General features: G+C 39.7%; 2 protein-coding genes across 5 annotated transcripts; one reads left to right on the plus strand and one right to left on the minus strand.

The window, feature by feature from the left end:
* The first annotated feature begins 5,952 nt into the window (after positions 1-5,952).
* LOC103713986 (protein STRUBBELIG-RECEPTOR FAMILY 8-like) lies at positions 5,953-20,309 on the plus strand. Of its 3 annotated transcripts, none has more exons than XM_008801076.4 (16): positions 5,953-6,573; positions 6,708-7,155; positions 7,249-7,320; positions 7,429-7,494; positions 7,585-7,656; positions 7,742-7,813; positions 13,322-13,393; positions 13,493-13,558; positions 13,628-13,693; positions 13,785-14,122; positions 15,468-15,724; positions 17,124-17,395; positions 17,477-17,612; positions 18,041-18,180; positions 18,293-18,449; positions 19,718-20,309. In XM_008801076.4, exons 3-16 carry the CDS (start codon positions 7,262-7,264, stop codon positions 19,874-19,876), a joined length of 1,932 nt encoding a protein of 643 aa, XP_008799298.1. In that variant the 5' UTR covers positions 5,953-6,573; positions 6,708-7,155; positions 7,249-7,261; the 3' UTR covers positions 19,877-20,309. The 3 variants fall into 3 exon arrangements, with proteins under 3 accessions (XP_008799298.1, XP_008799306.1, XP_008799289.1); XM_008801084.4 differs by having other exon boundaries at positions 6,918-7,155; XM_008801067.4 differs by having other exon boundaries at positions 7,023-7,155.
* Positions 20,310-20,628: 319 nt separating this feature from the next.
* On the minus strand, positions 20,629-25,495 carry LOC103714001 (endoglucanase 11-like). Of its 2 annotated transcripts, XM_008801106.4 has the most exons (6): positions 24,894-25,494; positions 24,467-24,799; positions 24,154-24,366; positions 23,850-24,050; positions 23,472-23,726; positions 20,630-21,840 (listed from the first exon to the last, which is right to left on the minus strand). In XM_008801106.4, the coding sequence occupies exons 2-6, from the start codon at positions 24,752-24,754 to the stop codon at positions 21,157-21,159; spliced, it is 1,641 nt and encodes a 546-aa protein (XP_008799328.1). In that variant the 5' UTR covers positions 24,755-24,799; positions 24,894-25,494; the 3' UTR covers positions 20,630-21,156. The 2 variants fall into 2 exon arrangements, with proteins under 2 accessions (XP_008799319.1, XP_008799328.1); XM_008801097.4 differs by having other exon boundaries at positions 20,629-21,840; positions 24,467-25,495.
* Positions 25,496-26,667: the final 1,172 nt, after the last annotated feature.

Consider the following 26,667-nt stretch of genomic DNA (forward strand, 5'->3'; position numbering starts at 1 on the left):
GAGGTCAAGTTTTTTAGTCCCCCTAATTCAGCTTGAAAGAAGCTGCGTCTCTTTTGGGCATAGAGCCCATCTAATCCAGCTTCACCGTTTTTCTTTCTTTGCTATGTTCCATCTGCACTAAATATGTGGAGTATTTTAATCATCCCTTTCTCCTTCAAACTACATCGCTTAAATCAGCTAACCGATGTCGAATATTTTTGCTGGAGAATTTGGATCGCAATGTCAATCTATCTACATACTTTATTGATACTGTTGAGAAAAAAAGAGGTAGAAGAAATAGAGGATTTACGAGTGACAAGAGGAGGTTACGTGATCGGTGGCTCTGATATCATATTGAAAAAAAATGAGAAAAAAAAAATTATATTTCTGCATGTCTGTTACAATATACAGAAGCAGTTTTTATATAGAATAAAAGTTGACGAAGTTTAGTAAGACTGACTAAGTTTGGCACAATCAATCACAAATCAATCAAGGTGAAGTTTGATAAAGCCGACTAAGTTTGGCATAATCAATCAATCAATGGATTCTAAATCACACATTCTACCATCAGATGCAACAATGGCTGAACCAATTGATTTTAGGATAATTGCTAGACCGAGACATGCAGTCAACTTCTATATCGTATGGACATCCTTTGTCGTGTTAAATTCAATGAATGCTTGGACGGAAAGAATATTAGATGTTCTTTCACGTGCAATGCGGTTCAATTTTGGACGGTGTGTGAGGTTTGGATGTCATGATGACAAAGCGTAGATGGAGGCTTCTTTGTCCGGACCCAATCTCCCGAATCAAATGAAAGCAAGCGAATCAAAAGAAATAATATTAGAAAATATTGCCGTTGAATTTTGGACCGAAGTTAGAGTGCAGCTCGACCCTGAGGTCGGCAAGAACCAAGCTGAGGGAGATGTTTAAGGTACAACAATATTGATCTCCTCCAAAGACAATCCATAAGAAATCTACTTGGCAGAGTGTTTCCGGCGGGGATCCTCCGATGCCTAAGTCATAATAAAGAGGCAATGGTATGGAAGGGAGAAATTTCAATAGAGTTAAGCCCTCTGAGTGAGAATCCCGGAATATGATATAACATAATATCATACCTGAGGACATTCGGACTGTCCCTTTATATAAGATAGTTTATTTTGTTGTTACCTGAGTTGATGCCACATACATTAATGACCAGCCATACATTTACGACGTGAGCATCATTCTGCGTGGACGACATATGATGCTGATTGCATATCAACTGCAGTGTTGTCGAATCCGCCAATGGCTAGGGTTGTCAGTTCTTATCGGCACGTGCTGGTTGACTCCTTGGCTGACTGGCTTCTCGGTCAATTGGCTTCTCAGCTGACTGGCTTCTCGGTCAATTGGCTCCTCAGATGGGGCCGAAGTTGTTCACTTCAGTTTATACCAAGGTCAATGAGATCGGTTCAGTTCAAGGTCGAGGTGCCCAATATTTTTTCCATCTAAAAAATATCTCATTTGCACGAAAAGCCCTCGAATTCTCAACACGTTTACAACTACCTCACAAATAAAAGCAATATGATGTATAATATATGGTGAGATATACAAGACGAGGATGATGTGAGGTTGAGATTTCGGATCAAATACAAGAGCAGAATTCGTGGGGGAACTATATCTAGACTAGAGTTTGGGTGTGGGTGTTAGAGGATGAGGAGGGAAGCGACGAAGAGGGGAAGCAAGCAAAGTTAGATATGGGGGAACTAAGAATGTCCAAGCTGATGGAGTGTCACTCCTTGATATGTCCGTCTCAGGCAAAGTTGAAGGCTACATAAGAGAGCCTAGTGTGTGCCGTTTCTATCCTACGTGCTGACAGAACTATATTAGAAGATGACTCAAAAATAGTGGTTTCTTGGGCGAGCACTAGAACCAAGCAAGGGCCATTTTTCTTTGCTGGCCAATGCTCAGACACTTATTGCTTTGTGCACCTAATGTCTAATTCAGGAAACAGTGCAGCCGATTGAGTTGCATTTTTGTGGCAAGGCATACTGGTAGAGTGATGTGTAATGCATCCTCTTCCAAGCTACCTCCGTGTTTCCATTGATCGATTGTGTAATGCAACCGGCTTCAAAAAAAAAAGAAAAAAAAAGAAAAAAAAAAGAAAAAAAAAGAGGAAGGGTGGGAATTTATTCAAAAGGCTGTTTGTACCTTGTAGTTAGGTCATGGGCTGGTAGGCAAATTTGTTGGGCCTGTGGATTAGAGCGCATACTCTAAGCTAAATTGACAAATTGTCGGCAAAAATGCAACCAAAGTAGGAATGTAAGATCGGTCAGGTTGGCTTGGGTGAAAATTGACCATCACTGCCCAAGGATTCTCATATGATGATGTCACTGGACATACCTGAGATGAGTTTGGATAACATCCTTTTTCGATTGGGTATGGCTTTGACCATTTCTGAAGTTAGGTAATTAGTTAACCATAGACATATTTTAATTAATGGTCGTATAGTAGATATACCAAGTTATCTCCCTTTACCTCGACCAGGGTCAATTCCTTCCATGCCCCACGAAAAAGCTAAGAGTCAAGCAGTCAACAAGCCAGAGCTAGTTTAACAGCTACCGGTTGGCACCCGCCGGTCAAAGAATTCCCTTTTGAGAACATCGAGACGAGAGTCACTCGCTCCGAGGAGATCTTTTTTGATAGGGATGGGACTAAAGAGCTCGCCATCTAATGCTAGATGAATGATTTTAGTTGAATTGCTTACAATTATGAAATTACAACGTAGCAATCTTCAAAAACCCCTCTCTTTTTTTGTTTTGGTTTGACAATTAGCTGCTAGCAGTTAATTTATCCTTCATCTGTGCCCACTATAATTAAAGTTACTAAAATTACAAAATAGATAAATGCATTGCATGAAACCATGGGAAGTAATTGGAAGAACAATAACTCCTGAGAAATACAAGAATCATGCACTTTCTGCTTAGCTTTCTTCCATATGAATGGTTTAGAGGGCAACGATCTTGTGTTAAAACTAATAGATTAAAAAAAGTATAGTAGACTTGAAAAGAGGGTTAAAAATCAAGCATCTCTTTCCTTATTTTTTTTGTCTAATACATCTGTTGCATTGTTGAAAGATAGAAGATAAGAGGAAAGGATAAATGATGAGCCAAAAAAAAAACTGATTTATGGTATGTATTATTAGAAGCTATGAAAAACTTTGAAATCATGTTTATAGAAATATGCATGTGAACATCCACAAAGAGGTTAGAAACAAGAACAAAAATGAGCAAAAGAGGGGGGGAAATGGATATGAATTCTCCCACCCCTAACCTCTTCTTCTTTTCGTCAACACTTATTTTTTCATTTTCATTTGTTCAATTTCTTCAAATCAAGGTCTCTCCTACTGGGAAATGATATTAAAGAAGTCATAAATAAGCTCGTACTTCATGATTTAATTGGATTCATGAGACCGTTGGGGTGGTTGAATTAATAAGATTGAATGGTTTTTCACTTCATGATGTGTATCTTAGGAAATAAATGTATTTCAAAAGATTGATATGAAGTGATAATACATGATTGGACCGGATTGCAGTCACCTGAATATTAATTTTTTAAATTTGATGTAGATAGTTGTGACAGCTACTCTATTGATAATTGCAGCCCACTTATATCTCCAACTCTTTAATCCTTCATAATGATATCTTACCCATCGGGTACAAGACATACATACATACATAATACATACATACATATATATATATATATATAATATTTAAATAAAAATTTCCAAAGCAAGTGTTTTTCTTCATCTTATAGGAAAGCATATTTGCTCCGAATTGCTCTATAATATATATCTAAATTAATACCAAGAGATTTTATTCTCCAATCTAACCTACCAATTTAAATATCATTTTACTATTATCATTATCTCAACCAAACACCTCCACGCCATAAAAGTATCCCTTTCCCCATCATTCATGAAAATCCCAAAATGGGCCACACAATCCACATGCACATGCTTAGAGTTATCAAGGAGATTCACAGTTTCAAACCTATAGGGTCGAGTATGGGACTAGAAACATACTTGCTAAGCAATCAACATGGGTCTAAATGTGACAAAAATGTACATGACTCGACTCAATGGCGAATCATGTTATGGCATGAGATTGATGATTGTGTTCTTATACCTTTTACATTCTTATTTATATTTTCAAATTATGTCCTTGGCCAATTGTTGTGGGCTCGGAGCATACTGATCAAGACATAAGACCTACCAAAATCAATGAGCATAGGATAAGGTATAGATTTTTATGCACCCAAGTTCAATCAACGTATCGACGCATTTTATGGATTTTTCCTTTTCATTTCAAATCCAAAGGACCAAACTCAATCCAATTATCGCATGAATAGAAATTGAGCTAAAATTTAGACCTCAATTTACTAAACGAGTCCGTATCTGCATTAAAGAGTAGCCAGGCCAGTCTCAAGTGGACCCAAAAGAGACTAGAACCAAAACAAAAGCCACAAACTTGTGGTTCAAAGTGCCAGGATTCTAATCATGTGGCGTGCAAGGTTCGGCGGGTGTATTCTGTGAAGGTCCGTGCGAGCGTCAACATCAGCTATTTGCTGGGTAAATTTTGGATACTTATACAAGATTAAAGAACTCAAATAATATCTTTCGACTAGCTATTTTGGATGAGGTCCTAAGTTGTTACACATTCTTTTCGCATTCACCATATCTCTCGACAAAATTCCGGACATAAACATCCGACTCATGTCACTCCGCACGGTCGGCTGAGGAGGAAGACAGGTTGCTTTCCCTCGCCATCCCCGCACGACGAACAATAGAAAACAAACAAAAGACCGGCCCGACTTAACGTCTGTAGTTAATGCCCGGCCCACCCCGTTATGATCCCCACGAGGAAATGCGGGCAAGCTGGAAGTCCACGAGATGGATGCTTTGGCGTTAAAGGAAGAGAAGGATATCATTGGAATTTTAGGACGAGTCTACCATTCACTTACTTCTCTTCGTTTGATGCAGCTGAACGATCTCCATTAAAAAAAAAAAAATCTCATCAGGGTTCAGCTCAACTTAGAATCTTCTCGGTACTTCTTCCTATCAAGTCTGAACTTATTATCTTCAAATTAAGTATTTCCATGGTTCAATCACATTCTTTTCATTTTTTTTTTTATGGAGAGCAAGAGAGATGCAATCTTTCCAAAGGAGAGAGGTTTCATCAGGCGCGGGTTTTAAGAAAAGAATAATGTCTCAATTTTTTTGTCCCTCGATCATGGTAGATTTCAAGAAAAGAATTATTGCATGGTGCATTTATAAAAGTTTTGGGTTAATCGAATAAGAGAACTGAGGCAAGCAAACAAACAGGAAGAAAGCTAAACAACATGACTCTCGGACTCCCAAACCCAGAACCCTGATTACTCTAAACCAGATCCTAACGCCAAGTGCCAGGTTTCAATCTTTGGATGCAAGTGCTCCCCTCCCACTCTCCAAAAAAGAAAAAATTTCTACCCAAAAAGATGTGAGCCAAGAGGTTTAACGTCATGGATACACGAAAAACAAAAGAGGAGATAATAGTCTGAGATATCTGGATAATGGCTAAAGATGGAAGGCCTTTCATGCCAAGCGCGTATTTAGAGAGGTTAATAGGGCTGCGGATTGGATGACTGCCTATGTGGCCAATCATTCCGAGAGTACCATATGGGCGGGCACTTCGTAATCTTTTATTTTCTAATTTTATTAGATTTATTCGTACACGTATGGTATAAAATACTTGTTTTAGTAAAAAAAAAAAAAAAAAAACCAGCTCACCTCCATTGATAGTATCCTCAATCATTTCGAAGAAGACATCCTGCTTGGTGACAGCTCAAACTCACCAAGCGAGGTGTTCCATATTCCTGTCCCATAAATCAGTCATAAAGTAACATTTTCCAATCCCCCACCCACGTCCCAGTCCCACCGCCCACGTAACCCAGCCCGTGCGTATCCCCACATGACCGCCAAAATGGTTTGAGAAGAAGACCAAGCAAGGTCCCACCTACGATCGCACGCCCACCGCTCGTCATTTATGTGCCCATGGTCTTCACGTTCATCCCCCGCGCCACTCCCATCTGCAAGAGTACTCTACTAGTGTCGAGTATATACTCTACTAAAAGATTTAACTTAAAAAAAGGAGTCATGGAGACATAAAGACATAAACCTCCTCGTCACTCTCATAAAGAAGTCACAATGCTCTCTCTGCAAGTCTCTACACTCAGTTAGCTAGGTTATTGAAGTACATTGTCATGGCTGTTCGTTCTATACTAAGATTTACTATGATGCTTCTCAGTTTTGTTTTATTTTCCTTTTGTCCGTCCCAAGCCTTCATCCCCGGATCCGCTCCATCGCTTGGTTAACTCCTTTGAAAAAAAGGCGCCAGGTTTCCGTCTGGAAGCTTGAGAGAAAGGTGAGAGGGGTTCCGATGAGAGGGCTGCGAGGGTCCGATCCCCTGAATCCACCGCATCACACGATGGCGGCATTCGCAGCACTTGCTGTTCTTGTCGTTCTTTTCGGCTCGCTGGCGGTTGTGGTGGAGTCGGCCACCAAACCCTCTGATGGTATTTGTTATCTATCCTCATCTTGAATCTATGCTTCTGCTGCTGTTATTTATTGTTTTTAGATTTTTGCATGCTATCTTTCTCATTTTATCTTGGTTTGGTTGATGGGTTTTCATTATATGGATTGGAAATAGGAGGTGGAAGGGATTTCAGGATCAAGAAGATTCATCATTGCTTATTTGAGAGCATGCGGTCTTTTCCCCCTCAATTATGTGGATAGGAAAATGGCAGTGCCTGTTTTTATCATTGTGTTCAATTATTGTGTTCAATCATTGGAGAAATGTAGCTGTTCTTATTTGCACCTTTCATTATTTGGATACTAAGAGTATATCCATGATTTGCAGTTCGAGCTCTTGGTGTCTTGTATGGCTCCTTAAATAGCCCTCCGCAGCTGTTCTTATTTGCACCTTTCATTATTTGGATACTAAGAGTATATCCATGATTTGCAGTTCGAGCTCTTGGTGTCTTGTATGGCTTCTTAAATAGCCCTCCGCAGCTGGCCGGGTGGACATCGAGTGGTGGAGATCCTTGTAGAGATTCTTGGAAGGGGATAACTTGTTCTGGTTCAGCTGTCACTGCCATGTAAAGAGAAAAATATCTTCATAAGCTTTGTCTGGGTTCTTCTGTTCAATATTTTCTTATTTAGTAGTTATGCTTCTTATGGTGCTGCAACAGTGAGGTTTCCGGGATGGGGCTCAATGGTACTCTTGGTTACCTCCTTTCGGATCTATTGTCTTTGAAAACATTGTAAGGAACCTCATCCACATTTCCTTTTATTGATATTGATCATGGAGTTTCCTGTGATCGTGGATTTATTTTCTTCTTCTTCATCTTCTTCTTTATCCTTGATGATAGGGATATAAGCAACAACAATGTGCATGAAGGCATTCCATATCAACTGCCACCAAACCTTACCTATCTGTAATGTTCTTTTTCTTAGTATTCTACTTGTCAAACAATCTTTATGTAACTCTGGAGGTTGAAGTTTATAGGCTTCATTTGGCGGTGCAGGAATCTTGCAAAAAACAATCTTTCTGGGAACCTTCCTTTCTCTATTTCTACAATGGTTTCCCTTAATTACCTGTAAGTTGCTTGTCTATGATGCCATGTGATATGTGTGGTGAAGCAAATTTTATTTACTAATGATCTATATAATTATTGATTGTAGCAATGTCAGCCACAACTCACTATCTCAACAAATTGGGGACATCTTTGCGAATCTTCAAGACCTTTCTGAGTTGTAAGTTCTTTGAAAAGCCAGTCCATTTTGATGTTTTCATTCCTTTGTCATGCTGTGTTGACTATCATTCTTCATAATTATTGGGAAAAAAGACCTGTTATACTTGGTTATGGTGATGTATTGCTTATTCCTTGTAATTAGTGCGATCTATAATGGATCTCAAAAGTTCAATTTTATCTTACTATAAGCTGAATGAGTTAAGTAGAACTTCCTGAGAATTATCCAAGGAATATATCAAGGGGATCCAAGTATTTAGCCCTTTCACATTTTTCCAAAAAAGCTGGCTATATTGATTAAAGAAGATGTGATTAGACTACATTTTCTTCTATTTGATTTTCTTGAATGCAAGACTAAAATTTGATGCAAGTCTTATCTAAGATACCTCTTTAATGCATATAATATGTACTAGAAGGTATTATGTTGGATTTCCATCATATAACATATCCATTTGCGGTGATTGGATGCTGCCATTTTTGCATGCAAAATGTTATGTTTAGGCTATATGATTCCAGAAAACTACTGACAGGGGCAACTCTAGGTTCATCTAAATATTTCCATATAATATCATTGATGTTGAAGGCAAAACCTTGTTTAGACTTTAGAGTTAAGAGATTTTGTGTTGAACGACACCCCTTGAACAAATGAAAGAGTTTCAGAGAATATTTGAGATTCTTTCATGATGGATGCTAATGCAGTCCAACATCATGATGCAGTGGAAGAAGAGGAGTTGGATCGCCCTTTTTCTATAAATCACTGAGAAAATATTGATTAAAAGCATGGCAAGATAGATTAATACCTGTAGAGATGATTTGAGAACACAAGACGATGGAAAAGGATGGATAAAGACTTTTCTAGATACCATACAAGCACTCCACCTAGTAGGCCGTCCAGGAATTATTTGACAATCTCCTCCTTGTTTCTTTCATCCTTTCTCTCCTCCTCTCTCTAACTCTCTCTTTGTCTGCAGAACCAGAGAGCTCTTGCTTGAGTTCTTTACATGATATGAGAAAAATTCTCCCTCTTCTTCTAACCATGGGCATCCCCTTCCTATCTATAAAAGAGAAGCTAACCCTAGGATGGAAAGTCGAGGCCTTTGTGGCACCAACCTAGGTCCTAGATGTTGGCGACCCACTAGGGTTGAACCGTAACATCTGGCAGTCACCTCAGAAATCCTAGGCATGTAGTCAGTCATCATAGCATTGCACTATGTGGTCGGCTACCAAGGCTCAAACCTAGCAGCTGGCTACATTGGATACCCTAATCTAGGGTTCAGTATGATGCATAACACCAGCCCAATAATTTTTATGCCGTCCAATATGAACTACTAGGGTTTTGATTTACTTTCTCATTTAAACTAAGCCTGAATTTAGTGAGGACTCAAGAGAGTTCTAGAGAAAAGACCAAGGATGGCAGACAATATGGGACCCTAAGGTCAGCTTTGATTTCTAATCTATCATATCCCATCTTACTCGATGGGTGTGCCACTACCACAAGGAAGCAAGATGGACCAACCTTCTTATACATAAAATATATAATAGTGTTAATCCTTGGTAGATAGACTGGACAAAAATGTCTCTCATCATACGCAACAATTATTCTTATAATCCAATCCTTCCACCTTTATTCTCGATTGACTATTGGGAAATATTAGTACTATTAGACCCATAGCCAATCAATTTTATTGCCTATTAGAGTCCTAGCTATGTGACAGACACAAGTGAAAACAAATGCATGCGTAGACTCAATTTTGACTAACATTTTTTTAATATTCAAAATAAATAATAATGATATTATAAAATTGATTCGATTAAAACATTACTTAGTGTCAGGACTCCCATGTCTAATGTGTTTCTATTCTGATATGGATAAAGTGTCGTAGATGGATTTGTTGTTGTAGTAATCCTTATCCCCATTCATGAGTCATGATAATGTACAATAAATCAGTGAGCTCCCTATCAAGGATAAGATTTAGGGTATTATTGTCGATACACAAGTTTGGTCTCAAATTTATTAAACCAATACCCCAATGGGTAATTGTACTCTCAGGTTAGGGGACCTGTATTGTTGACCATTCAATATATAACATATCCATCGTACTAGTGCAAAATCAGGTACTTTGATGATTATGAGAAATAGCCGCCCCAATTTGTTATTGGACACTGTATACAATGTCAGATTTCTAAGTACGATGCCCAACCTCACCCGAGCTATGAATAATTTTTAAAGATCTAGAGATCTGACTCTCCCCATGGAATACACAACCGTTCACTTGGTCATTCTGCCCCATAGTGACCCTTACAGACTCTTTTCCGGCTCAAAGGCATAAATATGATACATCCTTTTTACTGTTTATATGACCGTGAACAAGAGCAATACCTATGAATTATCTCCAAATATTATGTTCAATATGTCAAATAGCTTTTAGGGCATATCCTACTCCCAACATTTCATTATGTTCACCTTATGCTAAAAGATCTTTAATTATGTGCATGTGACCAAAAATGGGCTAGAAAATTCAATTTGAAAGAGCCTCTGTTAGAAGGTTTTAAGACAACTATATGGTAAATAAAGATAAAGCAAGACTGATACCAAGTGCTTATTTATGTTGGTCGATTCACAGGAGAAAATAGAACTCTTAAGAATGTCTTTGGGAGATCCTGTTTAAATATATGGACTGTAAAGGACAAAGCTGAGTTGGAGTTGCAATGGTCCTTTTGGAGGTCAGGGAAAGCAATTGCTACAGGAATCAAGTCTTCAATTTGTTAAATATTCCCATTCTATCTGAATTTCAGCTACATAAAGGATGCAAAAGATGTGAATGCATTGTTTTTTGAAATCTGAATAGCAATATTTTAATGAATAAGGATTAACTGGCTGGGGATAAGGCAACGGAGAAAAGCAAGTTCTGTAATAGCCAAGGTATGCCGTACTGGTACCGCCGTACCGGTAGGCATACCGGTTGCCTAATGGACTAGTATGGTACCGGTTCCGACCAGTTTGGACCGGTACCGAACCGGTTTGTTGCCTACAGTCGCGCGGTTGTCAGGGCACGTACCACACATACCGGTTGGTTCTAGCCCTAGAAGGGACGGAACCGTTTCTCACTGTCGTACTGTACCGATCAGGGGCCGGCCTGATACGATACATGCTGAACTGGCCGGTACCGGTTCAGCATACCATGGTAATAACGTGAGACATCATCTGGTGGTTAGCTTAATGCTGGACTAAGAGCAGAAAATTAAATTCTGCTTTTCCATGACATTTTTACATGTAAGGAAGACTTAAGTCTAGTATTGAATGATTAATCATAGGCTTCAAGCCATGGTCTGCTGTGCCAGTACCGGGCACCGTACCAGTTGCCCAGCCGCACGAGTCAGTACGAGCTGGTATCGTGCTGTGTTGGGCTTGTACCGACAAAGAAGAAGACGAACGCAGACCGTGGGAGAGAGAAAAAGAGAGAGAAGGGGGGAGAGAGGAAGGGAGAGAGGAGGCCGACGGAGGGTGGCAGTGGCGAAACAGGGGTCCGGCCGCAGCCTCTGCATCCTGCCCGGGCGCCGGCCTCCGCCGGCCCTCTGCCAGACCTCCGCCATCCTTCATTTCTTTTCCACTCACTCTCTCTTTTCTTTTCTTTCCTTCTCCTTCTCCCCCTTCGGCGACGGCGTCTCGGTTTCATTGCTGGAATCGTCCTGGTCAGCTGTTGGTACGGTTCGGGACATTTCGAACCGGGCGGTTTGGGATGGTTCCGCCGACCCTGCTTCAAGCTCTAGCAAGAGAAGAAAAGAGAAGTAATTGAATGATTGTCCCTTGAAGATACTAGAGGAACGAAAAGAGTAATGGCGTGAACTAGGTGGCATCTGCCATTATACTAGCTCACTTGCTAGCTCACAATGATGATCTCATATCACACATTTATTCATGACCAACCAAATCAAGGCTATACTGATCCCGTTGCAACAACTCTCAAGGATATAAGCCAACCTCAAGAGTACAATGTGGAAAATAAAGCCAAAGCTAAGTCTCATCTTTAATGTTTTAAGTGCAATTTTAATTGGGATATCATGTGAGCTTCATCATCCTCCATGGTAAGCCTGTTTGTGCAAAATAGCGCATTAATCATGTTACAGTAAAGTGCTAAGTGGAGAGGATATATTTTTGTTAGCTTTTGATAAAACAAATGCAAGAAAATCATGATAGAAGTGCTCAAATTAGGTTGATGGAGTTTGATTGAGCTTGTAGGTGGCATGATACCTGTGAAATACATTGTGGTAGAGCAATGGGCATGCAGACCTTACTAGAGTCATTATAATGAAGAAATGCCTCTTTTAGGTGCTTTTAACAAGGCAACTAAACATGATCAGCAGTAAGGTTCATGGCAATCATTTTCTTATACAAAAAAAGTGATTTTCTTTTGTCATGGGGGCAAAATTCTCATTGTAGTCTTATCATGCACTTGGTGGAAGTCATATGCAACTAAAAAGGGCCAATACCTGCTCTACCATGCCGTCAAAGTGGGTTTAACATTGTACACCTACTTCTGATTATTGGTGCTGCTCCCACAAGATTTGGACAAGATCCCATGAATGGGCATGACAATGGGCCTAGATAATGCTGAAAAATGTCCTTGAAGTGGGGATTTTTTTTTGGTGGGGGGTTATGAGTTCCTTCCAACTTCCTATCTGTATGAAAGAGCTTGAGAGCTAAAAGTTTACAGAGCATGAACTAGCTATTAGTCAGGTTGTGAGGTGCCTATATGATGACCCTTTTAAAATTCTAGGCAGCCAACCAGGATCGAGGAACCTAAAGATAGATTTACATAATGATTCAATTAACTTGTGAATTGCACTTCATCCTTCCACATGTAAATGCCAAAGAATTAGCTTTCTGATATGGAGAAAAAGGAGGTTATTGAGTATTAACTGTGGATAAGAAGACTCAGAATTTTTGTCTATTAATTTCTTTTGCTTCTCTTGCTACAACACTATCTGGAAAAAAGTTAAAGAGGGTGACAAAAGGAGACTTTCTTTGTCATCATTGTTTAAATAAAAAGAATTAAAATGTATTGAGCTCTTCTTAAGTAATAGGTCTTAGTTAAAGGGGTAACTGGGTAGGTTAAGCACTATGCCATCATCAGGTGCCACTGCCTTCCTAGGCTCCAGCCTATGGAAAGATTTTTCATATTTTCCTTCAAAATGCTATATTTTTTGGGAGGCTAATAAGGCATGTGGAATTACCTAAAGAAAGCCATGCATGTTATGTGCATCTGTCATTTTTGTTATATTTAATCTGCAATCATGCAAAGACATGATCATGTGCATGCTAACACAATTGTTTTTTATATCCGGTGAATGTATACCTCATTCTCAGTTTATTTGTATAATTTCCCTGCATGTGCCAGAAATCATGTTTCCTACTCATGCACAAAGAAATCTCGTAAAGATCTTCTTGCCAAAAAAGCTTTTTTGTTTTGTTCTTTATATGCATTTAAGCTTGTAAGGAATTCGATGGCAGGGATTTATCATTCAATAACTTGACAGGAGATCTTCCAAATTCTCTGAGCTCTTTGTCAAACCTTTCTAGTCTGTAAGTGCACCGTTAATTGATTATTGCTAGAAACTTAGATGCATATTTTCCATCCATATGTATGATTACCAGATTCTAAACTTTTCCTTTTTTTTGCAGTTATTTGCAGGACAACCAATTAACTGGCCCGGTGAATCTTCTTGCTAGCCTAGATTTGACTACTCTGTAAGTTGTTGTATATGCAATGACAGGCATTCTTGTTACATTCATTTAATACTGTTTATTCTTTGTCAGGAATATTGCAAACGACAATTTCAGTGGTTGGATACCACAGGAATTCAGTTCAATTCCAAATCTTATGTGAGTATTAGTGCAGTCTTCACTACGTTTCCTTTTTGTCTTATTTTCTCCATATAATTTTTCTAATTTCTGCCTGCCATTGCATGCATAGTACTGGAGGTAACTCGTTTATTGATGGTCCTGCTCCACCACCACCACCATATGTGGCCCCTCCTCCTAGTAGACCTCACAAAAATCGTAATCATACTAAGGCACCTATAGATACACCAGACAGGCCCGAGAGCAAACCATTCCATCCAGATAATACGAATGAGAAGAAGAGTTTGACAGCAGGTTCAATCATAGGGATAATTATCAGCTCAATATTTGGTGCTTTATGCGTAATACTGGCTGTTAGTTTTTGCCTTTGGAATGTTCCGAAGAAAAAGGATGATACCAGAATGAACACAAGCCATTCTTTAGGGTTTGTCACCATTGCTGCAGATAGAGGTACTCTATTGTTCCTTAAATTTGTGTTTTTTGTGTCCCTTGTTCTTTTGAGAAAGTCACTATCTTCTTCAATGCCTCTAAGTTTGGAAGTGATTAGTATTTGTTTTATTTAGAAATGATCTTTACATGGCAAAATATTTAAAGGCAATATAATAATGATATGTTAGCTTAAATTCTCCCAAAACAACATGGTTAATTATATGTATGTATGTATGTATTGACACATCGAATATCATTAGCCGGTTTCTGTCTTCAAGCTTTGACTTTTATTTAAACACTTCATTGATGGACTTACCACTTAAATTGTATCACTTTAAGAAACAGTACAATATTTTCCAATTGATATGGTTACTAGTCTCTAAACGTAATGCCTGATTAAATTTTTGAACTTATTTGACGGACAAATTTACATGAACCATTCTGGAATTAGACCTATGAGGGAGACAATTAAACTTTGGGATAGTGCAGTGGAGTAATTTTTAGAACAATAACATCTAACTGTGACAAATAAAATCACAATGTCCATGGGAGGTAAGCAGTGAGGTTTTGTACATGCTTTAGGCAGTTCATGAAAAAATTCTAGCAACAGAGGATATGAGACCTCAAATAATTTGTATTAATTTGGAGAAAAAGCATATGATATAATTGGATGGGTAATAAATTTGCGGTTGTTAATTTACAATGACATGCATAAAGTATAAGCAGCAATGGAGATGTTATGGAATTTGTTAGAAGTATAGGAAGTATGTCTTGTGAGACTAAGTAGTTTCCTTAAGTGGCTTTAATTTATTCATAAATTTCATAAACCATGAGCATAACCATCATGCATTGTCTCAACCATTTAGGCTCACTTTCCAATAATAAGGCTCATAATCTATTATAGGAAAATATTAACTTTTGCACTACGACATATTTTTGGACAAGATTGTTAGGATACGGGTGTTTGATGTGAACAAATGTAAAGTACGGCAGAAGGGGGAAAACCACAAGTCCTTTATTGGTTTGATTTGATTTTCATATGCATCTATATGTACATTTATAGTAAACAAACAAGAATGGATTGTTTGTAACATTATTAATTGCTATCTGTTGAATGTATTAGACACGAAATCATGTTTATCCCTGCAATGGAATTTTTAACTTCATGGATTCATAAGGCTTAGCGACAGTTATATTTCATGAGCAAAAATGAACTATACAACTTGAAGTTTTTGTGTTCGGATTTAAAATTATCATCTCTACTTCATATTCTGAGTTAAATTATCTGCTGTACTTTGCAGATATTTTAAAGTTTAAATATGCCAATTTCTTACTTTTCTCCTTGTCATGCTTTTCACTTTTCTAGCAACTGATAAGGAGATGCGAGAACAGAGGCTTAAAACTGCTTCAGTGACAAGTCTGAAACCCCCACCAGTTGAAAAAATGATGGTTGAGAAGGTATATGGGAACAATGGATCTGGAAAAAGACCAAAAGTCCCCATAACTGCAACTTCTTATACCGTTGCTTCTCTCCAAATTGCAACAAACAGCTTTAGTCAGGATTCCCTTCTTGGCGAAGGTTCCCTTGGTCGAGTTTACAGGGCAGAATTTTCTGACGGAACGGTAATGAAAACTTTTATCATTATGTTGAAACCTTCTACTCATTAATTTCATTAAAATGTGAAAAATTTACACTGAAATTCTTGACATGTCTTCTTCACTAAGAATTCTTAACCACCTTCTCAAGTCATGGTCTCAAAACTTGTAAATTGCTGTAGAAATCAATACCTTTTGAATTCGTACTGGTTCATGGAAGATATCCATCTTATTAGATTGCTTACTGGCAGTTATTGGAGGTTTCATTTAGACTGGAAGCATTTTCTGAATAGCATTTATGAATTATTTACGAGTTACGACTATGCTAAAACAAACAGTTGAGATATCCAAACAGTCCATAGAAATCCATGCAAGTATCATGCATCTGCTGTCCAATTTTGTCTTAAGTCAATCGCTGTCCTGGCATGCATCACCTTCCTGATTTGCACACAGGACAAAATAATGCTATTGGGTGGAGGTGAATCATGAATAGCCACATTGATTTTTCTATGTGGACTATGTGAATACATTAGCTGCTTGGTCCATGAAGGCACCCATCATCTTGAGAGCAAAGTGAAAAAAATCAAAATTACAAAAGACATGCTTATAAGATAAATACTGTTTGATACTGAATCAGCGATGGTTTTCTTTTAGCACTTTTTGTAATTACTCCTTAATGAGTTGTATGTTGTTCCAGTTCATTAATCCATTATTTCATTCTTCGTAGGCATCTAAGCTCTTAATAAATGTAAAATGTAACTAAGTGTTATGCAGGACACTAGACCAACTCTAAAACTTCATATGACTAAAATTTTATTCTAATGGGGTTTTACGAATTGAAGTTAATCTCTAATGAACATAAATGGAAAGTTATCTCGGTACCTCTATAATCTCTTAACCATTCTAATATATCTTGTTCTTATTGTATCAAACAATGATCATGGAGAAAACTCTTTGTGCTCCCCAACTATTTGTTCACTTCTAGATCATGTGAAAAACCTAACTCCTAGGTCTAGTTATATTAGAAATTAACTTACTTTTTTGACAAATCTTTTTTCTGAGGGGACTTTTTATGACAAATCTATCTTGATAAATGTGGTATCCCTTAATTATCTTGTTTCGGGTAGCTTATGCTTTTTCTGATACTAGTTTCTAGTGACATCACCTTGAAAAATATCAAAAATCTGATGTTTTCTAAGTTTGTCCAAAAATAATCTGCTTTGTCAGGTCCTGTTTTTATTTTATTCTTCTTGCTCCTGTATCCATTCTAATTATACAATTGATGAAATAATCTGCAGTAATCTAACCAAACTTTCATTGCAGCTGCAAATCTTCATATGTTTCCTGCCAAAATATTGATAATAGCTAATTCTAGTTTTCATTTATATAAAATGCTTGCTGAAATGCAACTTGTTGCCTCTTGCAGGTTTTGGCTGTTAAAAAAATCGATAGTGCAGCACTGTCCTTGCAAGAGGAAGATAATTTTCTTGAGGCTGTTTCAAATATGTCACGACTGAGGCACCCAAACATTGTTACACTTTTAGGCTACTGTGTTGAACATGGGCAACGGCTTTTAGTTTTTGAGTATATTGGAAATGGAACACTGCACGATATGTTGCACTTTGCTGATGATAGCAGCAAGAAGCTGACCTGGAATGCACGTGTGAGAGTGGCACTTGGCACAGCTAGGGCTTTAGAGTAAGTTGTCAGTGCATTTACTACGTTCCCAACTTGCATTTATAGTATTCAACTAACAATAACCTTTCAATTTCTATTCAGGTATCTGCATGAAGTTTGCTTGCCTTCTATTGTACATAGAAACTTCAAGTCAGCAAATATCCTACTCGATGAAGAGTTGAATCCTCGCTTATCAGACTGTGGGCTGGCCGCATTGACACCCAATACCGAAAGACAGGCAAGTGATCAAGCCATACATGTACCACCACATTAGCTTGGACATTGTTGCCTCTTGCCTCTTGAATCCTCGTTTAATTCTGAGTGGCATCAGCCCTCAATATCTTTGCCCCCCCTGTTCTCCCCCCATAATAAAATCCTAGCCACGAGTTTGACTCGGTCTGCCTGGGAGCCTAGATCCCATACCTAGGTTGTGTGGGGTGTGTTGGTCTTTTTGGCAGGGTGGCTTGGACCTCTCCTATCAGAAAAAAAAAAATCATACATGTTCTCTTTTTTTTTATTATTTTGCCTTTTTTTTGGGGTGGGTGGGTGGGTGGGTGGGGGGGGGGGGGGGGATCGCAAGAAGCCATACTGATAGATCAATAGCATAATGAGATTAAGCATGATGTATAGTCTTTTAAAATAATCACTTGTCTGTATGTTCATTAGGTTTCAACTGAGGTGGTTGGTTCATTTGGTTATAGTGCTCCTGAATTTGCAATGTCTGGAATTTATACTGTGAAGAGCGATGTGTATAGCTTTGGTGTAGTGATGTTAGAGCTATTGACAGGTCGGAAGCCACTGGACAGGTCTATCTCGATTACTATATTTTATCTTCTAGGTTTGGCTGGGTGCATTGTTTTAATTTGTTAAGGTGATGTTTTTTTTGTCAATTTTCTTTTTGCATGTTGGATATTTCAGTTCCAGAGAAAGATCAGAACAGTCTCTAGTCAGATGGGCTACTCCACAACTTCATGATATTGATGCATTGGCAAAAATGGTTGATCCAGCATTGAATGGAATGTATCCTGCAAAGTCTCTTTCTCGTTTTGCTGACATCATTGCACTGTGTGTTCAGGTACTCTCTGTTTTTTTTTTCTTTCTTCATGTTGCATTTAGAAAAGTGGATCAAGTACCCAATGGTTGTATTCATGACAATGCTGAAATAGATTTACTAACTATTCTACTTCATTAATGTGCATATGAGTTGAAGTTGCTCCAGTGACATACTGACCTCCATCAGAATTTTAATTTGTTGAATTTCACAATTTCACTGTTTCCAAAACTATTCCTCGATAAATTTCTTGACAAGTTGAGAAAGTTAAGTAATTGAAAGAATTTCCTTTTTGTCTCTTTGACACTGTTTCTTGTTTTTCTTGATTATGAGAGTAAATGTATCTAGAAGGGTTTTAGTTTACATGCTTGTGTTAGATTTTTCACCATACTCTCTTCTTTTACAGAACTCCCTTATTTATTTTTCCATTACTTGCCCTTTAATTTGTTTTGCCATGTTATTGTTTAACTATTCCTCTGTCTTAGATACCAATGGGTTTATTCTATTCTCAAAATATTGATTTTCACCAAATTGTTTTATTCTGGCTTTTTATTCCAACTCATGATCCACCAGACACCCAACTCATGATCCATCTTGTCTGATTTTCACCACCCTTGGGTGTATGGGCACTATTCCTCTTGGTATTACATAACTCCCGCCAAACGCCTCCCAACCTGAGAAGGAAAAAACACCCAGCCACCTGTGTAAGCATGAGCACATCCACTCAGAAGCACTCGCACCTGTACGCATGCACGCACACCCATCCTTGCACAAACACGTGTGCAGACGTGCAGAGAGATGCAGGCATACAGGAATCCATGCACGTGCACACATGCTACGGAAAATGCTATTAGACAGTAGTGAGAAACAAGAGCCTTAATGTTCGAACCCCAGCAGTGGATGCTGCCATTAGAAACCATAGCAGGAATGAACTGGACATACATGTGTACCAGAACAGGAAACTGTCTCTCGTGCTTTATGGTTTTTCTTATATATTAATCTGCATCTTTATTTTTGACATATCTTCAGCGGGTCATCTAGAAAATGAGATTAATTTGGTAAGAATGCTGGGTTCTGTGAAATGATTTTGGTGCATGATTGCATGTTTCTGCAACTGGTAAACTTTAAGGTTTTGAATCATATGATCTTCTGATAGTGAGTGTTGTTCCGGCAGCAGGCATCCCCTTCCCAGTATATGCAATATTTTATTTTTCATCTCTCTTTTCCATCTTCTGAGTTGTAAAACTACTTTCCACTTCCAACACTCAAATCCAATGTTCTTGTCTGTGCAGCCTGAGCCCGAGTTCCGCCCTCCCATGTCTGAAGTTGTCCAACAACTGGTTCGGTTAATGCAAAGGGCAAGCATAGTAAGAAGAAGCTCTGGAGATGAGCTTGGATATTCCTATAGGGTTCTAGAGCATGAAGCAAGTACAACGGACTTGTCTTTTTAGATTGATACTCTTGCTGCCAGTGTGCAGTTCCCCGAGCACCTGCACAGGCCAAGAGAGTATTTAAAGAGAGTCCAGTAGTCCAATTGCATGTCTGACACAGGAGATCCTGCGCCTATGAAAGCTTGTCAGAGCAATGGAAGAGTAATCTAAGTTAATTTTCATTTCGTATGCTAAAATATGTCTCCCCTGTTTCCGTTAGTTTTCTATACTCTCTAGATCTAGATGGGTCTATATGCCTTCCTTGTGCATGTGTTGTAGGAAAATAAATTTCTTAATTGAAAAAAAAGAAGGAAAGAAATGAGCATCCAAAGTTTATGTTCTTTTGCATTTCATTTTTTTTTTTAACCTTCTTGTTTTACAGTGAAGGCAACATTCAAGCAAACCTTTGTTAACTTTATCTTTACAGTGTATGACCGATTTCATTTTTCCTTCACAGGCCCTATTGTCTTCTTCTTTTTTTGTTGTGATTGTAACGCAGCAGAAACTATTGTCAAGTTCTATGTTATGTTACCATTCTTACTGGGAGATTGGAGCATTGATTAGTTGCCGTCCACCAGCATGCTGTAACTTGCTTGTGCAAAATGCCATTAGTTTAGACAAATGTTTTTTTAACATATATATATACCTTTGCAAATGTGGCTTTACATGTGCAGGAATTGCTTGAATTCCCGATTAGCTGACTAGGCTGCGTGAGGCTCTTAAGTCACATCTTTAAATACAATCTCTAATGAACACACCCATATTGATTGTTTGCCCAAGAAAAGATAAACGCATATTGAATTTTATTTTTTTGAGGTAATCAGTTTGAGAAAAAAAAATCGTGAACAAATTATGTGGATCGAGCGTTTAATTGAAATACTGCATCAGTCAGCCATCAAATATTCCTTCCATTTAGATCAGTTGCATGAATTGTCTATGCCAGGTGTTTATGCCTATAATGCCGGTGCCATAACCTGCCTGTTGGTTGCTTAATTTGAAGCTTACCCTGTTAATACACCGTTTTATTAGGGAGAAAAAGGAGCACAATAAATTAGTAAAAAGAAAGAATAGATTTTGAAGGAAAAAAAAAAACAAAAAACAAAAACAACCTTGTTTCTCTCTTTCTTTCATTATCTTTCTTTTCCATTTTTTCATATTCTTTCTTTTCCTATAGATATACTCAGCGTATCTCTTGACCCTCACAGCATGGCAAAAATAACAATTTATAAACAAAAAAAAACAATTGAAAAATTTGGGACTGCTCCTTTCCACCAATCTTGTGTGGAATCTGCTACCTACTACTAGCATGAGGAAATCGGAGGGTGCACTCCCTCAAGAAGCTGCTGCTGCCGGCGCCCTTCGAACCGAGCAAGCTTAGCAAACACTCCGACGAGCGGCGCTGTGTTGTATGTACACGCCTCCGTCTGCATGTAATTCCATCTCACGTCCCTGAACACGTCCTTGGCGTCGGGGCCGCCGACGACGGCCCCGACAAGGACGTTCGGGTTCTCCTTCTGCCGGCCGAACCACTTGTCGAACCCCTGCGCGCAGCCGATGAAGGCCTTGTCCTCCTTGTAGGAGACGCTGGACGCCGCCCGGTGGTGCACTCTGGTCGGAAACTTGGGTCCAAACCCCACCAGGTAGCTGATGCCCATGGGGTTGGCCCCCAGGATGTAGTCCGCCTGGGACTTGGCCAACAAGAGGAGCCCCTCGGGGCCCAGAGAGCCTCGAGGGCAATGGAGATCCTGGTTGGATTTGGCCAAGTAGCCGGAGAAGGCGGTGAGGAGGAAGCTGGCGCCGGTGACGTACTGCATGTTGTTCCAGTGGCGGACGTAGAGGAGGCCGCCGGGCGTGCGGCGGACGTTGCTGCCATTGCTGTTCTTGTTGAGGCAGGAGCACAGGTAGTGCTCCGCCTTTGATCTGTATTGCTCCAGCCTGCGCCTGTGCTTTTCTTTCAGGTGGAATCCACCTTCTTCCATTAGCAGCTGAGAACAGTAATTAACATTGTGACTATCAACTTCTTGGAATGTAAAAAATTATAGTAATGCCTATCAAGTAAACAATTGAGCCAGCTAAACAATAATATATGGAAGAGGACTAGATGGGATCCTCTAGAGGAAAGATGAAGGAAAGTTACATTCCACTACACAAAATCCGGATTAGGTGCTTAATTTCAGGTACTATCTGGATTATAATTAAGGTCTTCTAAGGATGTCATGTCTACTATTTTTGAAGTCAACATCTACATTGGAACTCCACTTGCTCAATTGATTTAAACCTACTTCCTGCTTCAGGCAGCAATGGTTCATGTGCTTAGAATTCCAAACAATTCGAGACAAACTTGCAACCCCCCTGCCCCCCAAAAAATTAAAAAAAAAAAAAATCCAAATCTGAATGTAAAACTCTCTAAACGCCCACCAAACATAAAAAATATTCTATTCTGCATTGAGATAACCATGTAGTGGTGTAATGAATAAAATCCACGGAAACGAGATGGGGTGATTGGGATCATGCACAGCTGCATTGGTAAAGTGGTAAGCGTGTAATTTCTCCAAAGCATATCTAAGGTCAACATAGGCTAGAGGTTGACCCGGGCGACTTGCATGAATATAGTCGTGGCATTCTCTCCACTGACACCGACAAAATGTGGGCCCCACCTGATACTTTGTCACGTCTCAGATCGCCAGGATCCAAACGTAGTGCCTCGCTTTTAATTGCTTTCCCGTAGCGTAAGGCCCTCACAGATGATGACGCCAACAGTTACGTCATCTAATCATAAGCTTCCATACTTCCTTTTTTTTTTTCACCACAAACCGACACTTACGTGCTACACAGTATCATGAGGATTTTGAACGACGGTGGCCGTAAGAATATTGGGGCACGTTTATTGTGTCGTACAATTTATGACGGTCAAAGTATGACCTGGATTAAGACCGGTATGGTCTAAAGCAATGGCTACGACGACGCTCTTGTTTGGTTCCTTTTACTATTTATTCGTTGAACGAAAACATGAATATCTAATGTTATGAAGAAACATATATATCATTTTATAAGCAGTAGGTTGTTTGAAAAGAGATGGTGATATAGCTGTTAACCGGTTATCATCCATTATTTTCCTTCATGGACCCAATAAGTTTATATTTCTATTTTTTTATTTCAAAATAAAGAATCATTGACTATGAAAATAACAACTGCTAGTATGTCGGCCTTGTTTGTTATGTTACACAATTTATGACAGCCAGATAAACCAATATATAGCCTGCAGCAATGGCTGAGATGGCCATTATTTCTTTATTCCTTTTACATCTCTCGAACAAGAATTATTATTTTTCTATGAATATGTTTATATATGTATATGTGATGTTATAAAATAATATAATTATTTTGTGAAGGGTAAGTTGGTTTGAATACGGCTCTAATATAGCTGTTGGCCTGTTCCTATCAATATCGCCCTCAGTAAACTGGAGGCCTACAGCCACGCAATAAACAAACGTTATGCTGTGGGATCATGAGGGAGTCCGTTATGATGGTAGGGCGGCGCTTTTGGTAAAGCCAAGCTAGAAACTTTCGCATTTTTCTCGCTTTGTATACGACAGAGAAATTTGGTGAGTTATACCTTGGAAGCCAAGACTTGGAGGCCGGCGTGTTTGATGTCCCAGCTGAACTCGGATATGGCCCATGCGGCACCGCCGAACCGGAACGCGTTATCCACGACGTATTCCAAATACTCCTCCCTCCCGGTCGCCCGGTGGAGCCACAGCGCCGCCCACAGTAGCTCGTCCCCGTACCCGCTCACCGAGGGGTAGTAATTCTTCGCCGGTCCGACGCTCCTGTCGTACCTCCCCCTATACTTGTCCCCGAATTCAAACAACTACAAGCAATTCCGGATCGGAACAGTATACACAAAGAAACTAATTAATTAAGCCATCATTTCGGATCAAATTAAGCTAAGGCTACCATTACATTTTAATTCCTTTCCCTGGATCCAACGAACCTGTCGGGCATGATGCAGCAAGAGGTGGGAGTAATGCGGATTGGATGTCCTGAAGACGATGGACGCCGCCGCCATGGCGGCCGCGGTCTCCCCTGCGACTTCGGAGCCGGGATGGTCGGCGTCGATCCTGTAGGCTTGCCTGGACGTCGTCATGTCCTCCGGCCGTTGCCAGCAGTAGTGGTCGGTGTCGCCATCGCCCACCTACTCGAGTCGGCAAGAATTTAATGATGTTGTTGTATTAGGAGTAAGCATATGCATGCAGCGAACACCGGTGCACATGCAAGGTCAATCTCATGATATGTACCTGGGTCCAGAGGACATTGGGGTGGGTATGGGCCTTGATGAAGTAATCGGTCCCCCATTTGATCGCCCCCAGGGCGTGTCCGATCTCCCCGGAAGCTGCAATCTCTTCGCTGTACTCGATGACGCTCCACGACAGCATCGTGATCGTGAAAGCCATCGGCAGGCCAAATTTTACTTGGTCGCCGGCGTCGTAGTATCCTCCAACCAAATCCACCTGCAGCAGCAGCATTCGGTCTTGTTAGGGTGATAAAGACGACAAAGGAAGAGGAACTATTTGTAGCATTCGAAGTGATGGAAAGGAACCGGGGACTCACTCCTTGTTCGAGCCCATCGGTGAGGCCGGAGTGGTCCCGCCAGGCGACGCGCTGGTTGTAGGGGAGGTGGCCCGAGCGCTGGGCCTCGAAGTAGAGCAGGCTCTTGGAGAGAGCATCCCCGTAATCGAATGCGGCGCGGGCGGCGCCGGGGAGATGGAGGAGGAGGAGGAGGAGGAGAAGGATCCATGGAACCAAAGGTATCGAGAGATTGGAGGAGAGGTCCCTGGGCATGATGGGAGCAACATAGCTTTGCGATTGCCTCTTCCTGTCGTGCAAGATCGAGGGCATCCTTTGCTCTTCCGGAAGCTGTTTGTCGCATGGAATGGAGCCAGACTGAAAGAATCCATTGGATGACATTTGTAGGATTTTTTGAAGTTACGAAACAAAGGAGGTATGAATTGAACGCATATGGAAATGGGAAATTTACCCGACAGGAGCCTATGGACCGCAAATCTTGTGGTGTCAACGGAATTTTGTATTCTACCAAAAAAAAAAAAAGGCAGAATCTAGTGGCAAATATTGGCGGATTCACCGGCAAAGGATGGAGGGGGTGACCTGAGAAATGAAAGAGATGAATGCTTTTTATATGAAGCTTTTGTGTACCTTGTAGGCCGAAAAAATTGGAGTCGGAGGAAAAGAATCAGGTTTAGAGCCAACTAAATTAGTATTATTGGGCGCATGCAGACAAAGATGGTGCATGGTCGCTTTCCAACTTCGCCTTCAATCTATTCAATCAAAAAAGAAAGAAAGAAAAAAACCTTCGCCTTCATTAATCCGACTGGCTCCAAACTTTCGTTTAGAAAGAGGACGATTTGGTGACTCCAATATGTAAATTTGAAAGATTGGACGCTTCAAATCTCAAAGGCCTTATCGACGATTAGGACATGGCTATCAGGTTTATCATCTTCAGAAGCTGGTTTCTTTTCATTGGTAAAGAATTGCAGGCAAATAGTTGCTTCCTTATATTCTTTTGAAGCAACACATGTTTCTAGGGATACAAACAGTATATGGACCATGCAGTTGTGCCTCCTAGATAGTTTTCAGATATTTTGCATGCTGATTCTCATGAATGCATCTATTCAAAATTTATAAAATATATCCATTTTTACCAAAAAGGAATCGAACGCTTTTTTTTTTCTTTTTTCCTCTTTTCATATTAATGATGGGACGTGTAACGCGTTCCAGTCTGTTGCTCTATTATGCTAGCTAGATTGAATTGAATTGGGTGTGTGAAAACCGGACTAAATGGATCAGGTCTAGTTCAATACTCCCATAGAATTTTTATACGGAGATCAAATATTATTAGCCATCCATGTCTTTAAAACTGGTCTAAATCCATGTCCTTAGTATTTACCACCCCCAACTCCCAACCACAACCCCAAACCCAACCCCATTTGGCGGCGTTCGTGGAAGTCACGTAGGCAGGCAGCCAGTTAACCCCATCTGGGAGAGGATCAGAATGCGACCGTCTCCACTAGAATCTAGATTAGATAGCGGTGGTTGAGTTGCTTTGGTATACTCCTACCAAAGAGTAGGTGCAACCAAAATACCAGGGAAAACAAAGCAATCTTTTAAAACCAAGGACAAGTTAGAGTCTCCACTATTCCAATTAAATATATCCACATGCTAGGGTAGCCCACCCATTTACTTGAGGCCCCAGACTTCCACATTTTCTCATTGAATTATTATCTATGCGCGGGGGCTCCACGCCTCCATTGGTCTTCAGGACAGCAGTCTGATGTGCAAGTTCTACCAACAAAGCGTTACGTGGCCTTTATAGAAAAATATTCTCTGACCTATTCTTCCAATAGGTTAGTACCTTTAATGGTGCAATAGTCGGGTGTGGAGGTCCACGATAAAATAGGTACAAATTTGTTTGGTACATAAAGAATAGACTGGAGTTGTCATGCAAGGAGTAAACCTGAGGAATTTGGTATATAAAGAATAGACTGTTGGTCTCGGAAAGTAAAACTCCACATGCATGGAAGCAAGTTAAACGCTCTAGGCCTTACTGAAGCATTAAGAGCTCATTTGTTTCGCGAAAAGCATTTTTTCTCCTACAAATATAATTTCTGAAAAACAGATTACTAGAAAGAGAATGCCTTGAAAAATACTTTTGGCATGTTTGGTTGACCATGAAAAAGTAACAGATTTTCAGAATGCTTATGTTTGGTTGTCCATCTACTTTTCTAAAAAAAATA

This window comes from Phoenix dactylifera, unplaced genomic scaffold (assembly GCF_009389715.1).
Source record: "Phoenix dactylifera cultivar Barhee BC4 unplaced genomic scaffold, palm_55x_up_171113_PBpolish2nd_filt_p 000299F, whole genome shotgun sequence".
NCBI lineage: Eukaryota > Viridiplantae > Streptophyta > Magnoliopsida > Arecales > Arecaceae > Phoenix > Phoenix dactylifera.